Source organism: Dipodomys spectabilis, unplaced genomic scaffold (assembly GCF_019054845.1).
Source record: "Dipodomys spectabilis isolate Male_0828 unplaced genomic scaffold, ASM1905484v1 ptg000173l, whole genome shotgun sequence".
Classification (NCBI taxonomy): domain Eukaryota; kingdom Metazoa; phylum Chordata; class Mammalia; order Rodentia; family Heteromyidae; genus Dipodomys; species Dipodomys spectabilis.
The window spans coordinates 6,877,769-6,901,049 of NW_024870850.1; the positions used below are offsets into that span (position 1 = coordinate 6,877,769).

Genomic DNA, 23,281 nt, shown 5'->3' on the forward strand with positions numbered 1-23,281 from the left:
CCTTAGAAGGCATGGATCACAGTTCAAAAGACTCCATTTCTAACGTACAAGTAAAAATATAGGACTGGAGGTATTTCTCAAATGGTAAAATGCCACTTGTGAATAAGATAGCCAAGAAAGGAAGCTTGGAGCCCTGATTTCCAGGACCTGCACACGCGCACACATGCACACACACACACACACACACACACACACACACACACACATTTTTTCCATATTGAAAACATAAGTTGATTTTTTAAATTCCCTTTTCTTCCTACCACCCAACTCTGAAAATGTCAATCCTGTATTTAAATTCATTTTTAAATAAGCAAGTGATGTCTTTTCTCACGATGGTCTATGGATGCCACTGTGGGCAGTGACAATGATGCCAATCTCAGAAGATACTAGGAGATAAAAAAAAGGGAGAGAGAGAGAGAGAGAAACACCAATATGTTAAAATCACACAATCATTAAATGAAAAACAGCCCAATATGTGTGAGCAGAAGAAAAGAGATGCCCACACGTGGCAGGTGTGACACTCCAACCCAGAGAGGGCCTGGAATAGCAGGAATAGGCTCTGGATCCCACCTGTGATCCCTGGGCCTGCTGCTCAGGATCTGTCCCATATGGTGCTGCTGAACCTGGGCGCAGACAAGGGCAAGGCCTTGCTGTATTCCAGAGCCATGTACAGTCCCTCATGCTCAAGTCCCTGATCTCCTTCTTGATGATGATCATTGCTCCATGCCTCAAGGGCTGCTGGGAGTATCCTTCCCCTTCCAGAGCAGGAGCCTGAATCTCATCTTCCCCCAGAGGGGCCATATGCTTCGTCTTTCTCTACTTCACAGGGAATTTACATTTTTGCCACCTAAAGAAATGAATGTAAGATTGTGTTCTTATGGGGGTTTTGGTGCGGGTTCTGATAGTTGAACTCAAGGTCTGGATGTTGTTTCTGAGCATTGTTTTTGTGTAAAGCTAGTGCTCTACCACTTGAACCACAAATATACTTCTGGCTTTGTTGGCTAATGGCATATAAAAGACTCATAAATTTACTGCTCCAGGCTTGCTTGGAACCCTGGTCCTCACATCTCAGCTCTCTAAGGAGCTAAGTTTACAGGCCTAGGGTATGGTGCTCAGCTAAGTGTGAGTGATTTTAATGTAACTTGTAAGTGTTTAGACATAAACTGTTACAGGTGTGTTTGCATTGGGCTCTCTGCTTATGGACAAAAGACATGAGATCAGAATAATTCTGGTAAGTTGTCCTCTTTGACAAGGTAAACATCCATTTTATTTCACTGAGAGCCCAGGAACAGGTCCCTTGTACCTTAGCCTCTTTCCTTAGAAATTACTCAATACTTACTTCCTTTACTATCAGTGTATGTTGAATGTATAAGGGCAACTATCTTTTTATTATTAGCACAAAGTGGTAAGTTTACACTTCATAAAGGGCCAAAAGTTATTGGATCTGAACTTTCCTTGTTCCTACTTCTCTAGTGGACAACAAATAAGTCTTCATAATGCTTTATGCAGACATTTGACATGGTAGTCTAACACTCATTTATTTTGTTTAGTTAGGCTATTTTGGTTCTCATTGAAGCTTTATGGTAGTAAAATTCATCAGTACCCTTTTGTTGTATACATACTAATGAAGAAATGGCATTCAATACAAAAGCAAATGCTTACAGAACATTGAGCACTCTTTTCTTTGAGTCACTGTAAAAAGAATGATCGGTTTGGCTTCCACACATTTCTGTCTCTGGGCAGATGCTTTTATGTTTTCCAGCAATGGCCCAGCAGAATTACAGACAGTGCTGTGTGTGTCTCTCTCATGCATGAGTCGGTGACATCACTCCATTGACCCACAGTTACAGCACTGAATGACATCAAGGTCTCTGGACTCAGCGAAATGAGCTTGCTTGTCCTTTGGAGTCCTGACTGTATAATGCAGTGGTGACTTGACAATATTCCCACTTCAAGCTCCTCAACACTTCTGATTATTTAAGAGGCTCTTCTGAATCATGCCAGTTCTCATAGAATTTTAAAGAACATTGAGAGATACAGAGTCTGAGCCTATCTAATGTTTTGTCCTCTCTTTGAGGAGCTTTTTCTCTTCTTATAAATGATTCCATTTCTCAACCATTAACATTGAGGATTCTTAGAGACTGGGATGACAAGGCGCTTCTTGGCACTCTGTACTTTTGGTTTTCAATAAGAAATAATGATCAATAAGCAAACTGTTGCTCTAGCTGCTCATTTGGACAGCTCTAGTTATGTTGATGCACGCACATTTCTTCCCTAAAAAATACATTAAAAGACTCCTCTGCGAAACTGAAACATATTAACATCCTGCTCTAAAATTCTTAATGAAGGAAGAGAGAAAAGGAGAGATTTTCTGAAGAAATGCATGCAGTAATATAACAAAATAGAAAATATGTGAGGAGAAATAGACAGTGATACCAGAGAGTAGACTCGAGGTACCATAATGAAAGCATGGGAACATTTCACAGCATAACGTTCAGATACTAGTAGCCTTAAGAATATAATGATATGCAAACAGCAATATAGCATAGGTAGGAAGAATAATTGAGACAAGAAAGAGAAAGGAAGAAGCACAGTAGATAGTGCACTCATTCAGAAGTATGATAGCATAAAGGACATATTACACTGGAGGAAGCATAAAATATATATATTAGAATGAAAATTTAGGAAGTCTTGTTAGGAATTTGATATGACTCTAACATAACCAGAGGAATGAATGAGAGTAACTACTTTGTTCAAAGAATTCCTCAAATAAAACTAAGATGTGCCTATCAAATTGGTAAAGATTACTCTCAGAGCTTCTAAACATTGTAGGCAACACTTATGTTCATCTTAATGTCTGTTTCTTCCAGACTGTGAGCTCTCCCTGAACCTGGACAGAGAATTTCTCTCAGGTCTTATCAAGATGATGTAGCACTTGGGGGCAAAGATGCAGCCCAGGAGACCTCCACTGGAGGCCAAGATGGAGAAGACCTCCATGGCCACTATGACCTTCCCCTTGGTGCTGTGGTAGACAGGCAGGAAGGTGAGCCACACACTGCAGAACACCAGCATGCTGAAGGTCAGGAATTTGGCCTCATTGAAGGTGTCAGGCAGGTTCCTGGCCAGAAAAGACACTGTGAAGCTGGCCAGGGCTAGGAAGCCCAGGTATCCCAGGACACAGTAGAAGACACTGAGGGAGCCTATGTTGCACAGGATGATAACATGGCCATGTTCAGAATGTACATCTGTGTCCACAAAGGGAGGAGAGATTCCCAGCCAGAGGCCACAGAGGATCACCTGGATGAGGGTGCAGATGGGAATGATGAGGTTAGGAGCCCTGGATCGCAGCCACTGCCTCATGCTTCTCCCTGGAGCAGTGAGCATGAAGGCAAGAACCACAGTGATGGTCTTGGCCAAGACCGTGGAGACAGCCACAGTGAAGACCACTGCAAATGTGGTATGCTGGAGGAGGCAGGTGGCTGTGTGGGGACGGCCAAGGAAGAGCAAGGAGCAGAGGAAGCAGCAGATGAGGGAGATAAGCAGGATGTAACTGAGGGCCCGGTTATTGGCCTTGACAATGGGGGTGTCTTGGTGCTTGATAAACACCCCAAGAACCGCAGCTGTGAGTGCAGAGCAGCAGAGAGCTGTGCAGGCGAGAGACATGCCAAAGGGGTCTTCATAAGCCAGGAAACTCTCAGTTTTCAAGAGGCAGGTGTTTCTCTCAGTGTTGGCCAACTGATGATCTGGACACCTCACACACTGCTCCATGTCTGGTGAGTAGTGAGAATCGTTGTTAATCTGGGTTCCATATTTCTCTTTCCTCTCATCCCCCTTCATTCAAATAGCTCATTTTCCCTGATTTACCAGGTGACCTGTATTGACTTCAATACAAAGTGGAGTAACTCTCTATATCAAAATATTTTCAGGGGCTGGGAAGGTGGCTCAGTGGTAGAGCACTTGCCTTGCATGCTCAAGGCCCTGGGTTCGATTCCTCAGCACCACATAAGCAAAAAGAAAAAAGCCGGAAGTGGCGCTGTGGCTCAAGTGGTAGAGCACTAGCCTTGGGCTGAAGAGCTGAGGGACAGTGCCCAGGCCCAGAGTTCAGGCCCCACGACCGGACCAAAAAAAATATATATATCTATCTATATTTTCAGGTGAATTCTGTTTCTAACATTTCTTGTTCTTTCCTTCCTCCATTTCTCTTTTTTCTGTTTATCTCCTTCCTTCCTTCCTCTGTTCCTTCCTTCCTTCTTGCCTTATATACTTTTTCTCTCCCTCTTGTCTTTCCTTCCTCCCTCCATCCCTCCTTTCTTTCTAACTTCCTTCTTTTTTTGCTTCTGTTTTTCTTCCTTCTTTCCTTCCTTCCTTCCTTTCTGTCTTTCCTCCAGTGCTTGAACTCTGGCCCTGAGAATTTTTTCAGAGTATTCATGCCAAAACCACCACTCTACCACTTGAGCCACAGCTTCAATTACACTTTTTTGGGTGCTTAATTGTGGAAAAACATCTTTATTAGTTTCCTGCCCATCATTGCATCTAAACTCCATTGTAAAATCTCAACTGCCTGAGTTTTGCTTGGTTTAAGGGGTAATATATAATTACCTAGCCTTATGTGCTGCAGTCTTGACAGGTTATATCACTCTGGCTCTCTGCTACTCATTCAAGAAATAATGGAGAATATAGAATTACCCTAATCATTTCAGGTTTACCAAGAGGGTCTAATCCAAACCTCAATCTACTTCTTATACCAAGCACAAACTTCCTGAGCATTTATCTGTGTCAAGAACAATTTTCCTCTACTGATATGATAGGGTCTGGAAAAGATCAGCTGGATGATGGAGAAGAGAAATGAAATGGACATGGTAAACTACTTCTGAATCTTTAATATTTGAAGAATTGCTAATCAATCTAGTGCCAGTGTAAAACATGGAGTTATCATAACAAAGTCCCTTGTATTATTAGTGTTTGCTAAATAGAAAATCAATTTTAATTAGAAAAGAGCAGTACTGGGCACTCAGAAATGAAAGACTGTGTTAGATGTAAAATTCCATGATGATTTTCACATCATTTCAAAGATCAACAACTGGTCCTTGATATTTTCTTTTTTTCCTTTTTTTTGTTTTCTTTTTACTGTCTTTTACTTTTATTTTCTCCATTTCTCCTTTTTTACTAAATATATATATATATATATATATATATATATTGTGAATATACTGTACAGATGGGTTACATTTACATGAGTAAGTTAATGAGTAAATTTCTTATGGAGCATTATTACCCACTCCTTTGCTTTTTATATGTTTTTCATTGTAAAAATATTGTACAGAGGAGTTACAGTAAGGTAAGGAGTAAGGTAATGAGTACATATCCTATCAACATTGTTGCCTCCTCCTTTTTTTTTCTCCTACCATCCCTTCTTTCCCCACCATCCCAAGTACTCCCTAACCCCCACCCCCAACCCCAGTCAAAGTTGTAAAGTTCATTTTCAACATAGTGTCTTGTACATCTCATTGTTACAATGGGTCAACCTGTATCCCTATTTAAGCAGTTTGTTTTTTCCTTCCCCTCCCCAAACTAGAAAAATGTGTATACAAGATGCAGGGGACCAGAATCCAGTACTGTGAAAACATGGGTTATACTGGGGGGGGGGGGGGGAGGAACAAACCACAGAAACCAAAAAATCATATAGTACATTATAAATACATTTTAAAAAGAAAGAAAAAAACACTTGTGTCCCTATCTTTGGGTTCATTTCACTTAGCATTTTATATGGTCATATGTACATAGCTTTTTCCCTTTTCTGCTTTTCCTAGACATGTACTAGTTCTTCCAAATAAGGGAAACCATTGGTGTATATTTTCTTTAAATATAAAAAATGTGACTGAGGAGAGAGAAACAGGGCTATTCTCAAGATGAATCCTGTAATAAACAAGAAAATACAATTATATATATATATATATGTATATATATATAAAATGGAGGGGCACTGGCTTGTTTCTTCTAAGGAGAAATATGGTTAACAGTAATCATGGAATTCTGCATGAAGGGGAATATGTGTTCATGCCATGCTACTGTAGATCACTCCACTGGCTTGCATGGACTGAAGGGTAGGAAGGAGAGTTGAGGAATTTCTCTATAACTCACAGACCCACCTGTCACATTAGAAATCTCATTCTCTGAGCAAGGAATGCAGTCAAAGCAACAGGTAGCATTTCCCTCCAGAGCGGTCTTCCTGAATCCAGGACCACAGCTCTCAGTGCAGACAGACTGCGGAGCCTGAGAACATTCAGATGAAGGTTAGGGACTATTCATCCTTTTACCTGACATCCCAGACACTCTGGAAAAGATCTTCAAAACACATAATCTTTATATACATATAGCCAATGAATTGATTGAGCCTTCTTACAATTTCATCTAACAGGACCAGGAGAAAATGTGGGTCCTTAACACCCAGCCCCTCAAGCCATCAGGAAGTCATGGAGCATTTAAGAGGTGGATGTTAATTCTAGAAAATTAGGAAATGAGAGTTCAATACTGCATTCCATTCTTGAATTCAGGTGATGAATAAGAGCATAAGAGGAAAATCACTCAGAGAAACTTCAAACCCACACTCTAAAGCGTGGCTAATTGCTTGGAAGGTGCTGCTGTACACAGGGCCATTCACATCTCTTGGCTTCCCAGTTGCAATGAGATGGGTGAACTCCACTGGCAGATGCTTCTTTCATTACATCCTGTCTCAGCACAGACTCAAAAGCAGCTATCTACCCAATCGTGGTCTGAAATCTCCAGGCAGAAGCAAAGCAAGCCTTTCTGCCTTCTCATTTGATTTCCTCAGATGTTTGGTCACAATGTTGGAATGATGATTCACAGGTGTCATTCACCTTTTATGATATTCAATATGCAAACATAGAACAACATAATGGTAATGGAATGTTCCTCTATTTCTTCCATGAATCTGTTAGTAAGAAACTTCCAGAAAGAGGAAGTTGTGAAATGTTTACCACTGAGACATAGTTTTGATAAACAAGCTTAAAATCAGGATAAGCTTATGGCATATTTATATCTATATCATGATATTATAGCTAGAAATGACCAATTCTGGTGTAGAAATAAGGATGTTGTGTCATTATCTACAAGCATTGTGCACATAACCTGACTTAGGGAATTAAAACAACTTCATAATAACTACAGTTTTTTTAAAAAGGAGAGAGCCAAAAATGCATAAATAACCCACCTTGGTTATTCCTATGGGCCACTCTATCAGATTTTCAAACAAAATCAGTTGTTGATCATGTGATCTAGATGGAGAAAACTTGCCAACTTTTACCCTTTGTCCCAGACCTTCTGGAAAATTCCAAAAGCTCATAATGTCATACTCTGCTTCAGATTTCCTTTCCTCATTCAAAACCACTTGGTCTCCAACAGGATTGGTAAATTGGCTCTTCTTCAAAAAGGGATGCAGCTAAAAGGGACACATTACAGTAGCATGAAGTGCTTCCAAGAATTCTCACAAAATCTGAGCATAATGGATGCACACAAATTAACCTTCATTTTCACCACATGATTCACACACACCACAAGATTCCAATCAACTGAATCAAATGCAGGACCACAGTAGACTAAAGTGTTACAAATTTCTAAAACCTGGGTATCTAGGATGGGATGCAGAAACTCAATTTCAAGGGAATCAAACTCCAACCACACCCAACCAAATAATGAATTATCATATGACAGACCTCAACTGCCTCACTAAAGTGCATTCCAATCACTTATTTTATGATTGCTATCAGTGAGACAGTCTGAAAATAGGTAAATAATAAACTAAGTACATTCATAGAATATTTATGACAACTATGAAAGATTAACTTAAGTAAGACTTAGTTCAGTGTGTGTGTGTGTGTGTGTGTGTGTGTATCCTGTCCTGTGGATTGACTTCAGGGCTTAGGCACTCAACTTGAGGTTTTTTTTTTCTTTTCAAATTAATCATTCTATCCCTTGAGCCACAGCTCCACCTCTGGCTTTTGGCAGTTAACTATAGTAGGAGTGAGACACAGGTGTGAGCCACTTGTGTCCACACAATCTTATGTATTCAAGAACAAGTCACTCTTGATCTATTATTTTAAAAATTACAAGGACAATTTGGATATATACTATTGAAAAAGGGATGACTTTTTCCACACATAGTGAGGATGGGGACAGAAAACACAGCACTATCTTGTCACAGATGCAGCGTTATTCAAGGACTTTGTCTTCACAGCTCTACAGTCATTTCATGGAGAACATGACAGGCACAAGGTCTCTTGTATTTTACAAAATGGAGCCAGACAACCTAGTTCCATCTGCTATGAAACCTTCAATAGGAAGTCTACATGCCCAGAGCAGGTCTTCCAAAAGCAAAGCCATTACCTGTGAAGACAGAAATGCCCTTGGTTGGGCATTGTGCACCGGTTGCTCTTCCATGAGATGAAAAATCATCTGGTGAAGGGCATAGGACACAGCATACACAGCGTTGTAGATGTTGTAACTCTCCTCTGACATGGTCATGTCAAAAATGTGCCTCAGCATCCAATCCAGTGTGGCAATGTATGAACAGCGCCCCAAGTCTCTACAGTCAGACTTAACCAGTAGGCAATAAACAGATTGAATCCATGATCTGGGAAGGGAATTATCTCTTGAGTTCTTGGAGAAGATCTCTGTCTGAATAAAATTGGTGAACCCAGAAGTGTTTCTATGGTGGTGAGAGAAGATGAGAGGTGCATGGAAAGGGTCAATGAGAAAATGTCTTTTAGCAATAGTCACATCATCATAGGGTGAGTTCATGACCCAGACTTTCTCTGTAATTAAAAAGTACCCAAATTTAAGAATAAAGCTTAGTAGAAATTTACTGTCCCCATAAATGATAATCACATTGGTTGATGATTCCATTAGCTGGCGATGCATCCATAGATCATTTGTGAAATCTAAAAAGGCACTGTAAGTGATCATGTTCTCAAAGGCCAAACAGACTCCATTCTTGTCCATCTCTTCTCTCAATTCTGAGAAAAACCACACACCATAGTCATCTTCGGTGATGAACAGTCCCACCCAGGTCCAGCTGAAATGAAGCATCAAGGAGACCATGGCCAGGGCTAGACCTGAGTCCTTGGCAGCCATCTGATAGACAGTACCAAACTTTCTATGGTCACTCAGGAGAGGATCAAAAGACCCAAAAGTGAACTATAGGGAAACAATGAACACAACACCAGGAAGAGGATGGTCATAGGCAAGTATCAGTCCTGGTGAGAACTAAGCAAAAACTGGCAGAGGTGGGGGCAAAAGTTCATTTATCCCATTTGCAAAGTCATGTCCCATGTTTCAAGCTCATTGTAGACATGTAAGGATAAGGCTCAGAGCTTTGGATCATCCTTTGGACTCTTACAATCTCTCCTTTTATTTATTTATTTTTGCAGGAAAGAAAATGTATATGTCCCACCCATTTCCAGAGTCTTTTCCCTGTGAGATCATGCATTTAGAAGGGTTTGTGATAACTCCTCTTCTTCAGCCTGTCCAGGACAGAGTCACTGTGGACATAGCTTTACACCCCTCCCAGCCTCACCTGTGGAAGTTTGTAGAGGTCCAGCAGTGTCCCGATTGGGACAGATGTGCTTGAGGTTCCTGTGAGTACTGCTAAAGCTTTGCTGTCTCTTCTGCAGGTGTAATTAGGGCTGTTTTTATTCTTCCCAGACAGCCATATGAGTGGATCCTCTAATAAATCAGTATCTTTGTAATGTGCACTATAGATCTCAAACCCTATAGTCATGTTGGGTAGCAGATGAGCATTCTTGTTGATTTCCTCCACCGCAAGCACCAGGGTGAGAAGCAATTGGTATTTCTTTAAGTTGATACTGAAAAGAGGCCAGAAATATTTGGATAGGTATTCAAGTATTACAAATGATTAACTGCAAACCTTCTGACTTTGTTGAATCAAATGCCTATCTCTACACACAGTAGTATGTGTAGATCCTACCTTCTAACAGGATGGCATTAGAATTTGGAGTCTTAGAAAAGTTCTCAATATTGGGAGAGCTCCTGAACAGGACTTGATCAGCATATATGAGATTACTATTCTTTTGAGATTACAAAGGGTGGGGAGGGATGAGCAAGTTGGCTTTTCCATTCTACCACATATGGATATGTGAAAAACACTGTTGTCTGCTGGGACACAGGAGCATGCCCAGTCACATCCCAAATCATTGAGTACCTTGAATTACCTGTGCATATGAAGAATGCTTAAGAAATAGAATTCAAATTGAGAGCATATTGTCCACCTGAGTTTAGCCAATACAAGCAGAGAGACAGGGACTGCTGTGTTAGGAATAAATACAAAAGCAGGCTGCCTTGTGTCTATGCTCACTTGCTAAACTTTTGCTAATGGTGCACATTTCTGCAAAGAAGTACATCTTGTCTTGTGAGGAAATTAAAGAAGACAAAGAAATTCAATTCATGTTATGTGGTAGAGGAACACTAAGCTGACTCAGAGAATGTCATTATTCAAGGGGATTCCTCAGAAACAAAGCAAGATGGCAGCTGAGAAAGCTAGAACATGAAGATTGCTTCACCAAACAAAAGAACAGATGAGAGTCACGAGTTTAGACCAGAAGACACTTCTCTTGTAGAATAAAACAACAGAAAAGAATGTGTGAGAAATGGTGGAAGAAGCTGACTCCATGTTCCTCCCCATCATCAGCGTTAATAACTCAGTATGGACAGAAACCCTCTGACACTGAAGGGAAGGAGAGAGTTCAAGTTAAATCTCAGCATCATCCCCATACACTAAGACCAGTGCTAGGGAAGTGGTTATAGTCTCTACTCTTGGGTCCAGACCTTTAGATTGTGTCTCTGGAACTGGTTTAGGACAGAGAAGAAAGACATTTCCACAACCTCCCTCCTCCAATTTTGTGAACAACAGCAGGTATTGGATACAATCTCCTATTGAGCAGGGCATGAGTGGGTCAAGGTTTTTTCTTAGAACCCTGTGTCAGGCATGTCATGTTTGGACCAATAATCCAGAATAAACTAGAGGCACTGTTTGAACCCTGATCCTCAGATCTCAGCCTCCTAAGTAGCCAGGATTTCAAGCATTAGCCGCCAGTGGCCAGCTTGTGGCCCCCATTACAAAGCATTCAATGCTTCTCTGGCACAGCACAATTCTCCATCCCACTTATGGGTAGGACAGGGAAGTAAGATGGTGACATTGTCCTAGAGCTTAGTGTGGCCCAAGTGATAGCACTAGAACTGTGCCATGACCCCATAGCCAGACCAGCCTCTGGCAGAGCTCTGTAATCACCTGAGTACCTGGGAAAGTCATCTACCACCAGACAATCTGAGTTTTATTCTAGCTATCACTAATTGGATATGGTTGTGGCCATCTTGGCCCATGAGAACACTGCCACTACGTACAAATTGTGTGGTTCTTAGTGCTCACCCAGCGCTCTGGTCTTGATTGCAATGGACTGAGGATGTAGTACTGAGGCAGGGTAGACTAGGGAAAATGAGGCCTGGTTAAAGCATGCCAGGAATTCAAAAACTCAAGCTTAACACTTGTCCATCTACTTCTCTTAATATTAAGGGAACAAAGTAATTTAGTGGAAAATGTAGTAGCATAGATTAGGAGAAAATGGGGTGTGGTAAGCTCACAGCAAATAGAGAGCTATTCATTAATTAACATCCCTTAAGATTAAGGCACTAAAGTCATTGAGCAGAAAATGAAGCCAGATAAATTGAAGAAAATGAGTCTTGGTGAAGGCAACTCAGAAACATGATTTAGAAAAACAGAGACACTATCTTTGCTTCAAAGAGTCATAACAGGATGTATTTCTTTCCTGAGAATGCATTTCTCATCATATCATATGAATTAACAGTTGTCTGGCAGCATGTATGCCTTACCAAAAAATGCTCCCCCAAATCATAAGCAGCATCCTACACAAAATATAGACAACAGCACGCCTTCCTCACTGCAAGGGTAATCATTTGTTTTATGGAAGGATGCCTTCTGAAAAGAATGTCCAAAACATACAGAAACTCAGAAAGTGTAACACTAGAAGTGATTAGAGCAAAGATGAGACACGTATGTTTGAATAACTTTGAAGTCAGTCCTCCCACCTTTACTGTATGAATACCCCTGGCAGCCCAAGAGCTGTGTATCTCTCCTCTGTTAGAGTGTGTCTTTGAATTTCTGTTTCCTGTTTGTTTATTTGATTGCTTGTTTGCTTCATTACTCAGTAAAACTCTGCCAGATTTTCTTACTGTTGTGACTTGCGTAGAATTTCTTATTCTGAGATCCAAGTCAAGAAGCCTAAGTGAAGAGTGACTACTTTTAGAGGGAAACTTCATTAACCTTCACCTGTTTTTGTGACACTGCTGGTTGGTATTCCAGGTGTAATAGAGTTCTGGTGGCCACAGTTGTGACTAAGGCCTGTTCCAGAACAAAGATCTTGCCACTGCTACACAGAAACGTCTCACAAGGCCATTTCCTGTGCATGAGCATTATGGGCCCCCGCATGACCCAAGAGGAGGCATGCTGGGACCCTCGACTCAGTGGGGTTCTCCTTGAGGTTTTTAGAACCACAGAGTATTTGTCACCCAACTTGCTTTGGTTTTCTCTGCTACTGAAGAGGTTTATCACTTCACCAGCTCACTTCCTTCAAGTCCTTTGCTCCCTCTAGTGGTGACATTGTGGAAATCGCCTGGAATTTCTTGAAAGACAGGCACAAAGCCAGACCAGGCTGACTGGTCTAATTCCGAGACATTTCAAAGGACAGATAGTATCACTTGTCCAGTATGAATCAAGAATGTTCCAGAACGATGAGTTCTCCTAGCATTCAATATAATCAGTTTGGGGAAATTCTCATAGAGACAATCTCAATTCTCATGTTTGTTTTTGATATGCTATTTTACAACATAACTGTGAAGCTTGACAGCTAGAATGTCAGTAATACTAAATATTAATTGGGAACTGGTGGTTCAGGCCTTTAATTATGGCTTCTGAGGAGGCTGAGATCAGAGAATTATGTTTTGTAGTCACATTGGGCAGGAATGTCTGTGAGACTCTTATGTACAATTAAACACACAGAAACCAGTAACTGAGATGTTGGTCAAGTAGTAAACTGCCAGCCATGAGAGAAAAAATGCAAAGGGACAGCCATCAGGACTTGAGTTCACGCCTGTGTACAAGAGTTTGTGTGAACATGCACACACACACACACAAACACACACACACAGTTCAATTAGAGAATGGACAGAGCAGAAGACAACTTTGACATCTCCTATCTCTCACGGAGGTGCATTTCTAATGCTGGGTTTGCACATGAGTCCCATCTGTCTCACTCACTTCTACACCACAGTCAGTTGGCTTCAATATCCCTCACAAATCTCTCATGGAATAAAGTATTCCTCTCCTGAATAAAGCCCATACTGGGTGTTTCCACACAAGTTGTCTGAGAAGATTAATCTGTGACTTCCTAGTTTACAGAGAATTCTGTAGATTTGAAAGTAATGAACTTACCTGGGTCAAATGCATGAATCAAAGAGTGCATAAAACACATGAAAAAGCCAGGTGCCGGTGGGTCATGCTTGTTATCCTAGTTACTAAGGAGGCTGTGATCTGAGGATGCAAGTTCAAAGGCAGCCAGGGCAGAAAGGTGGGTGAGATGCTTAACTCCAATAAACCACATGAAAACTGGAAGTGTGCTGTGACTGAAGTGGTAGACCCCTAGCCTTGAGCTGAAGAGGTCATGGACAGCACCTAGACCTACAGTTCAAGCCCCACAAACAACCAATAACAATATGGAAAAACATTCAAATATATTTTAAGAACTCATGAGCAGGGGAAAATAGATAAGCCTGGCTAGATGTCAGAGAACATGGAATAGAAGCAGAGCTTCTGGGAATGACATAGGAGATAGGCTGAGACATGGACAGTAAGGCAGAAGTTCACTTACATTAGTTAAGGGGAAAAATAAAACGGATCATGGATCTCTTATTCCTGATCTGACCAGCAGCTTCCCATTCCCAAAGCTTTGCTGACATGAAATAACCCCAGAAGCAGAAACTGCATGTCTGTCCTAAGAAATATTGTCCTGAAGGAGGTCCAAACATTGGTCCTATTTTTAAAAGTATAAGGACAGATTTGACTAAAGATTCCCTAACCTTTGATGTATGGATGGGGACATTGTGCTTTAGTGGCTAGTATGGACTCTTGGTCACCCAAATGACACTGAACCAGGACAGTTCAGGCTGGAGGAATCACAAAGATGGTGAGGTGGTCTGGACAGTCCTGGGAAATGGGAGTGGAATGGAAGACAGACAGAGACCTCTCTACCCCTTGGTAAGAGGAAAAATATTCATCAGGAAAACCAGAAATAAAGTAGAGCTGTTATGGTGAGGACAATGTAGAAGATCCAGAGAACATTAGTGGATGCGTCCAAATTTCCCCCGAACGGTCTGATAGCCAAACAGAAAATGCAAATATTAAGAAAACCCAAGAAATCACTTACTGATCGCTCTGTTGCTGTGCAGCAGGATCATTCATGTTGTGAACAAATTCCCAAGAATAAAAGGGGAAAATCCCAGCAATGACCACATCTCCCTTGCAGCGTGCCACAGATTTCTCTGTGCAAATGTGTCGGTCATCTTCAGAGGAGCTGACCACGAGCGGTTGTTGGAGGAGAAGCAGTGTCAGAGTCACAGGGAACATTGCTGCTGTTTTGGCCTGGAGCTGTGATTCTGGATGCAGACTGAGCCAGCAGCATCAGGTTGGTGTCTAAATGGATCTTCAGTTTCTGTGGCTTATTGTTATCTGGATGGCCACTGGGACACACCACCGGCCTCCTCCACTGTCCTAGAGGAATATAGAGCCTTTCTGCCCTCCAGCTATGCATCTGAGATCCGGCTTCAAGGTCAAAACACAAGTTGGAAAACATGTGTACCATCTTCTTCTCCACACCCTCAGGACTGTCATTTCATCCAAGACTGTAGATGATGAAACTCCAGGGATGGATTCCTTTCTTGTTGAGTTGTTCACAAACTAGTGTGAAAGCAAAAACTTGAAAGAAAACAAGCCCACAACATAAAGTACCATAGGAAAGCCACTAGGGATGATGGAAATGGATGACACCAGAGGATGCCAGGTGAAAGTCAAAAGGTAATAGAGGGCCATGGCCAACAAAGACCCAGAGTTATTGGAGCACCATCGAAGATGAGGAAGGGCAGACTCACAAACCCAGGACCAAGGGAGCCACAGAAGTTTGGTGAAATGACCCATTCAGGTTTCCATAACAACTCCACATGCAGAAACATCCAGAAGAGGTCAATGCAGTTATTTACTGATGCAGGAGGTATCAACAGTCTCCCTGTATTCAACCATTAAAGATCAACACTTGAAGGTCAAGGTGCACAACCAATTGGACATTTAAAATGTGTCTATCAATGCATTGTGGTGATCCACTGTTAGACAGAGATGTTCTATGATCTATGACTTTCTGAGAAAATAGCAGGCCTGCCCATTGAGTATCCTGGAAACTGTGTGTCTATGGATGGGTTTTGTTCTGCTCTCTGTCTTGGTCATGTCCTGGGTGCTGGGGAAACTCTTGTTCTCACTTAGACAGGCATGTGATCCCTGCTCTGTCCATGTCTCCTTACCTGTCTCCTCTATTATTTGCTCATTAAGACATGGAACCAAGGTAAAAGCACAGGTTCCTGCTCCCTCCAGAGTTCACCTTGGTAGCTGGTTCTGTGATTTGGCTCCATATATTTATTAGGAAGGGCTTGGCAAACGTAAGTTGGAAAAGTAAGGATGCAAATGCTACTTGGTGTTGGTAGCCAGCAAGACCTTGCAAGAGGGTCAGTGCTGGGGCCAACCTTGACTTGGGTTCTGAGTAGAAATCTCCATTTTTTCCTATAGCCAGGATTACAGGTAGGAGCCATCTGCACCTGGCTCAAAGGACACCCATTTATCCTGTTCCCCTCCTCGATTACTCTATTTCTGTTAAGTCTGCCCAGGAGAACAGCTCCTCCCCACTTCCTCTTCACCATCCTGAAACCAATAGTCACCTGTCAATCACCTGACTGTGAGTCAGCGAACGACCCAACACACTCAAGTCACTTCCTAATCCTCTGAGGTCACTTCCTGAACTGTCCTGGTCACAACTTCCTCTGACAGTAAGAGGTTCCCCAGACCCTGAGGTCACTGCTGCATCCACTTTGGTCCTGGTCAGTCAAAGTTCCCTTTTCTCTCTTTCTCTTTTTCCTTTTCCTCTGTCTTCTTCATGTGCCTTCATCTCCTGTGGATGGGCAGTATACTTTTTCTGCCTGGACCATGGGTCAGTTTTCCTTTCTGGAGAACCTTACAATTTCTACTTCATTGACATGGATATCTACTCTAATACTTTGAGCCTTCTACTCCCTACATTTCAAAAATGAGAGAAATCCTGGGGGTCTGTGTTGGGTGATAATACATCTATCTGTCTGTCCCTATTGTAAAGGTGATGTACACAGGAATTACCATTATGTAAATCAGCAATGAGTATATTTCTGTTTTTACAATGTTACCCAATTTTTCCCTCCCTTCCCCACCCACCAATTTTATACTTCATTTTTCACATGGTGTCCAGTATCTACCACTGCTGCATTTGTCAGGGTGATTTCCTGAATATGAGGATCTCCATTTCCTCCTCTATTCCTGACTCAAATATATAATTGCATTCTCAAGACACTATTGTGTCTGTGTGACTCAATTTACTTTTTCCATTCATGTATTGATTGCAACTGATCCTGGTACTGCATCTCAGTAGTGACATAAGAAACACTCACCATATGTAAACATAGACATAACGAATACCCATACTAGTATGTATGTGTAATGTTCATGTAGTATTATATCTTTTGTCATATTATGTTACCAACAGTGTTATAACATTCCTTTTGGCCACATCCCCACAGCATCTGTAATTATTAATTTTCTTGATCATCAACCAAATTATTTAATACCAATTATTTTATAATAAGCTCTATTTTATGAAACTCAAGACCTACTCAGACCATGTGCTAGTTGAACATTTTGTGGTTAGAAACAGTGAAGACAATTTTTGTTCCTCAAATCATTTTTTATCCAAATGAAAACAATTTGTTTCCTCAATTCTCTTTCTCATGGATTTATTTACTAACTTCCCTCTTCCTTTACATTTGTTATTTCCTTACATAGTTTTTTTTTGGTCAGTCATGGGGCTGTAATATCTCAGTTGCTATTAATAAATAACAAAAACCTCTTGGTAAAGAAAAGTCTCAGATATAGGCTGACTACTGGTCAGCCTTTGCTTCTCCATCCTTTGTAAAAACCAAATAACATCTCTCCCAAATTCAAGTTTACCAAGCTGGCAGCTTTGCAGAAGTCTGTCTACAACCATGAGGCTTATCACCAGCTACATTTGTTTGCTGTATTAGCTAGGAGTTCATAATAAAAATAATGTTTAATAGTATCAATAGCATTAATAGTATTAGTCATGGTGGCCAAGTCAACATTATGTTTTTCCTATGCTCCTGTGACTCAAGGATATGTTTTGCTATGATTTGCTTCTGTAACCTTGCTTACTTGCCTCAGTAAGTGGCCTTAAGACCACCAATTAAAGACCACCACCCAGTGGCCCCACTATAGGCAGCCTATTGCAAATTATTACATATGATATTTACCGTAAAGAACAAATGAATTTAAAGGTCATTTAACTATAACCAGTGAAAATGTGCCAAACCTGCATTTCATGGCTAGTCTATGTAACTCTAGGTAACCTACCCCTTATAAATCCTAGCTTGAGAACTGCTCAGGGCCAGTCACAGTTCCCAAGTCTATGTTGAGTCCCTGGCCAGTCACCTAGCCACTTCCCCAATAAATTCATCTTTTTACATGAGGCTGTCTCTGTGTGGTGGACTCTAGTGGAATATAAAATCCCCACCAAGAGGAATGTGGAATCCCCTCCCCCAGACCCCGTAACAGGGCTTGAACTCTAAGCTTGGGGGCTGTTCCTCAGCTCTTCAGCTCAATGAACGTGCTCTCCCACTTGAGCCACAGTGCCACCTTCACTTTTCTGGTGGTTTATTAGAAAGAATAGTCTCATGGACTTTCCTGCCTGGGCTGGCTTTGAACCCCGATGCTCAGGTCTCAGTATCCTGAGTAGCTAAGATTACAAGCGTGAGTCAATGGATACTGGCTTCCTTACTGAGTTTTAAAAATTGAATTTTCAGTTAACTGTTTGAAACATTTGATCTCAAAATGACATTTTTTAAAATGGAAAACAAAGGAGGAGGAAACAATGATTGATAAGAAATGTACTCATTACCTTGCCCATGTAATTGTAACCCCTCTGTACGGTATTTTCACAATAAAAAATGTAAAGTAATTAAACTTAGACTAACTGGCTGTAAATTAATATTTGCAATTTGGTTTTAAAGTAGGGAGAACAGGAGAATCACATATAGACTGACATTGCACTGAGTCCAAACTTAACAAACTTGAGGGATCTCAGACCATTTCTTTTTCTGTTTTCAAAATGCATCTAACTGCATCACTTTACACATCACTCTTCTAACTTTCATCAGATAGTATTTGAAAGAAAACAAGTTTTAGGTAAAAAGAATCATACATTGGCCTTTTAGCAAGTAAAGAATTGAGCAATAGCCAGGCACCTGTGGCTCATGCTTATAATCCTACCTACTCAGGAGGCTGAGATCTGAGGATTGAGGTTCAAAGCCGGCCTAGGTAAGAAACATCCTGAGACTCTAATCTCCAATAAACCACTCAGAAAACCTGAAGTGGTGCTGTGGTTCAACTGGTGGAGTGCTTTCCTTGAGCTTAGGGAAAGCACCTAGGCCCAGAGTTCAAGTCCTCTGACTGACCAAAGAAAAGCAATTGAGCAATATAATTTAGGTTTTACATTGAAGTAAATATCTAATCAAAGCCAGGAAAAAAATTATGTATATTTTATTGTAAAATCCTGTACAGAGGGTTTAGATTTGCACGAGTAAGGTAATGAGTACAATACCTATCAATCATTGTTACTTCCTCCTTTGTTTTCCACCTACCATCCCTTCCCTCACCACCTGCCAACTTCCCCCCCCCACTTGCCCCCAACATTGTGAAGTTCATTTTCAACATAGTGTCCTGTAGATATCATCGTCACAATGGGTCATCCTGCATCCCCATTTAAGCATTCTGCTACATCCCCATTTAAGTATTCTGCTATATCCCTTCCCCTCCCCAAATTACAAAAATGTGTACACAAGATGCTGAACACTACAATCAATTACAGTGAAAACAGAGGTTATGCTGTGGGGGAAGAACACACAAAAGAAACAAAGGAATCACATAGTGCATTATAAGTACATTAAAAACAATAGCAAGAAAGAAAAAAACATTTGTGTCCCTGTCTTGGGGTACATTTCACTTCACATCATCTCATATGATCATATGTACATAGCCTTTGAACTTCTCTTCTTGTCCTAGACATGTACTAGTCATTGCAATCAGGGGAAACCATAGGACCTATGTTTCTTTGGGTCTGGCTTACTTCACAACATAAATTTTGTCCAAATGTTTCCATTTCCTAACAAATGGTACAATATAATTCTTTCTGATTGAGGCATAGAATTCCATTGTGTATATATATACACCACATTTTCTTGGTCCATCCATCTACTTTGGGGATCTGGGGTGGTTCCATATCTTAGCTATGGTGAATTATGTTGAGATAAATATGGTTGTGCTGGTAGCTTTGGTATGACCTTGTTTGTGATCATTTGGGTAAATGGCCAAAAGTGGGATTGCTGGATCATAGGGGAGCTCTATGTGGAGTCTTTTGAGGAATCTCCATGCTGCTTTCCAAAGTGGTTGCCCAAGTTTACATGCCCACCAACAGTGTAGAAGGATTCCTTTATGGCCACATGCCCTCAGCATCTGTTGTTACTAGATTTTCTTGATTATACCAATTCTAACTGGGGTGAGGTGGGATCTCAATGTTTTCTTGATTTGCATTTCTTTTATGGCTAGAGAAGATGGTCATTTCTTCCTGTGTCTATTGGCCATTTTTATTTCCTCTTCAGAGAATTCTCTCTTTAAGACTTTAGATCACTTATTAATTGGGCAGTTGTTGATTTGAGGATTTGCTGTGGGGTATTTCATTTTTTGAGTACTAACTATATTTTAGATATGAGAGCCTTCTCCATTTTATGGCTAGTGACGATCTTCTCCTAGACCATGGGCTTTCTGTTGATCTTGCTAGCTATGTCCTTTGCTGAGCTCTGCAGTTTCATACAATCCCATTTGTCCAAACTTTCTTTGATTTGTTGTGTTTCTGGGTGTCTATTAAGAAAATTTTTGCCTGTGCCAAGGAGCTCAAGAGTTTCTTCTATTCCTTCCTATAATTTTTTCATGATGTCTGCTTTGACTTCAAGGTCTTTGATACATTTGGAGTTGATTCTGGGGCAGGGTGATATATACGGATATAGCTTCAGTTTCCTACTTGTGTTTAACCAATTTGGCCAGTACCATTTACTGAAGAGGCTGTCTTTCTTCCATTTTATTTTTTAGCTCTCCTGTCCAAGATTAGGTGGATATAGGTCTGTGGGTTCATTTCTGGGTCTGCATTCCTATTCCATTGGTCCTTAGGTCCGTTCTTGTGCCAGTAACAAGCTGTTTTGTTTACTATGGCTTTGTAGTGGAGTTTGAGATTTGGAATTGATATTCCTACAGCTCTGTTCTTTCTACTAAGGATTGTTTTTGCTATTTGGGTCTTCTATTGTTCCATCTGAATTTTTGGATTATTTCTTCTATTTCGTTGAAGAATGAGGTTGGAATATTGATAAGTATGGCATTAAAATTGTAGATAGCCTTTGGGAGTATTGCCCTTTTCACAATGTTAATCTTCCCAATCCAGGAGCATGGGAGGTTTTTCCACTTGCTTAGTTCTACTTAGATTTTCGTTTTCAGGTTTTTAAAGTGTTCTTCATTCAGGTCCTTCACCTCTTTAGTAAACTACTAAGTATTTATATTTTTTGTGGTGTTATTACAAAAGGGAGGTTCCTCAAAGACTCCACATAGAGCTGCCCTATAACCCAGCATTCCCACTTTTGGCCATTTGCCCAAATGATCACAAACAAGATCATACTAGGGCTCCCAGTACAACTATGTTTATTGCAACATTTTTAACCATAGCTAAGAAATAGAACCAACCCAGATGCCCGTAAGTAGAAGAATGGATCAAGAAAATGCAATGGAATTCTATGCCTCCATCAGAAAGAATGACTTCGCCCCATTGGTTAGGAAATGGAAAGACTTGGAAAAAATTATATTAAGTGAAGTAAGCCAGGCCCAAAGAAACATAGGTCCCATGCTTTCCCTTATTTTCAATAACTAGTACATGTGTAGGACAAGTAGAAAAGGTCAAAAGCAATGTACATATCACCATATAAGATGATGTTAAGCAAAATGAACCCCAAGATAGGGACACAAATATTTTTTTCTTGCTATTGTTTCTAATCTATTTATAATGTACCATGTGATTTTTTTGTTTCTTTGTATGTTCCTCCCCCACGGTATAACCCCTGTTATCACTTATTTGATGTCAGTGCCCTGCATCTTGTATATACATTTCTCTAATTTGGGGAGGGGAAGGGAAAATACAAAATGCTTAAATAGGGATACAGGTTGACTCATTGTATCAATGAGATGTCCAAGACACTTTGTTGAAAAAAACTTTACAACTCCAGCGGTGGGGGGGGGGGAGTAGTTTTGGAGGTGGGAGGGAAGGGATGATAGGGGAGAAACAGAGGAGGAAGCAACAGTGCTCGATAGGAATTGTATTTATTACCTTGTTCATGTAACTGTAACCCCTCTGTAAAATATTTTTACAATAAAAAACCTACAAAAAGGGGAGGGGTTGCTTTCCTCATTTCAGCTGCGCTCTTCTTATTATGGCATACAGGAAAGCCATTGATTTCTGAGGGTTAATTTTATATCCTGGTGTTTTGCCAAAGTTTCCAATCAGCTCATGTAATTTGGGAGTGTAGTCCATGGGCTTCTTTAAATACAAGATCATGTCATCTGCAAAGAGGTAGAGTTATACTTCATCTTTCCCAAATTCTATCCCCTTTATATTTGCATCTTGTCTTATTGCCACAGCTAGGCATTCCAATACTAAGTTGAAGATTAGTGGAGAGAGTGGACATCCTTGTCTCATTCCTAAATTTTGAAGAAATAAAGCCAGGAAAATTTAATCATAGGTGCTATTTGTTTTCTTTGTCCCTTAAAGAAAACCACAATGGGAAAAATATGTATGTAGAAAAAATTGCACATTATCTATCTGAACTATATCTATAATAAAGTAGAAAATCTGAACACACACTCCACAATTGTTTTAGCAAAGGAATCTTTTAGGAACAAAAAGAAGGAAAATATGAGTTTGGATGGGTTAGTATTGGCAAGAAGTGGCAAAGTAAAAGAAAAAAAATAAGAAAACTGTGAAACTCAAGCCAATATTCTTGCTTTTGATGCTCTCTAAGATCTACCTCCTATCCCTTTGGCTAGTAGAAGCTACCAGTACATTTCCAGATGCACCTGGGAAGGTACCCAGAGATTTCCAGATCACAATATTCCAGTCTGGTTGGTCCATGAGCCGTTCACCACCTGTTAGAGCAGGAGTTCGGCTTCTGCCTCGGGGAGCTTCCAGATCCACCCCTATAGGCTAACCAACTAGGCACAAGGCCTTGTGCTGTGCATCAAGCCATCCCCAGACATGACAAGCAGTGTGTCCTAGATGCCCAGCTCCTGCACATAGATTGGCCCCTCTCAGGAAGCTGTGTCTCAGGATCCTGCTCTGGAAGGGGAAGGATACTCTCAACATCCCTTGGGGAATGAGGCATTGAGCATCATCAAGAAGGAGACCTGGGTCTTGACTATGAGGGGCTACACATGGCTCTGAAATACTGCAGGGCCTTGCCTGTATCTGGGCGAAGGTTCAGCAACACCAACTCACACAGATCCTGAGCAGCAGGCCCAGGGGGCATGGGAAGGACCCATAGTCTATTACTGCTGTTCTGGCCCTTCTCCCTGTTGGGGTTTCTTACCTGCCCGAGTAAGCTTCTCTTTTTCTACTCACACATATTGGCTTGGTTTTCATTTAATGATTGTGTGACTTTAATATATTGGGTCTCTCTCTCTCTCTCTCTCTTTCTGTCTTTTTCTCTCTCCCATCTTTTTTTT

At 40.9% G+C, this 23,281-nt stretch overlaps 1 protein-coding gene and 1 non-coding gene across 2 annotated transcripts in view; one reads left to right on the forward strand and one right to left on the reverse strand.

Annotated features, from left to right (window-relative positions):
• Positions 1-14,731, reverse strand: part of LOC122119984 (vomeronasal type-2 receptor 116-like) — a 31,705-nt gene extending 16,974 nt beyond the window's left edge. The window contains exons 1-6 of the mRNA XM_042694026.1: positions 14,532-14,731; positions 9,593-9,881; positions 8,404-9,213; positions 7,232-7,459; positions 6,150-6,273; positions 2,873-3,770 (exon numbers count right to left, since the gene is read on the reverse strand). Coding sequence (XP_042549960.1) covers positions 2,873-3,770; positions 6,150-6,273; positions 7,232-7,459; positions 8,404-9,213; positions 9,593-9,881; positions 14,532-14,731 — 2,549 coding nt within the window. The remainder of the gene's footprint in view (positions 1-2,872; positions 3,771-6,149; positions 6,274-7,231; positions 7,460-8,403; positions 9,214-9,592; positions 9,882-14,531) is intronic.
• Positions 310-393, forward strand: LOC122120006. Its single transcript, XR_006149628.1, has one exon. It is a non-coding gene; the product is annotated as a small nucleolar RNA SNORD35 (small nucleolar RNA).
• Positions 14,732-23,281: the final 8,550 nt, after the last annotated feature.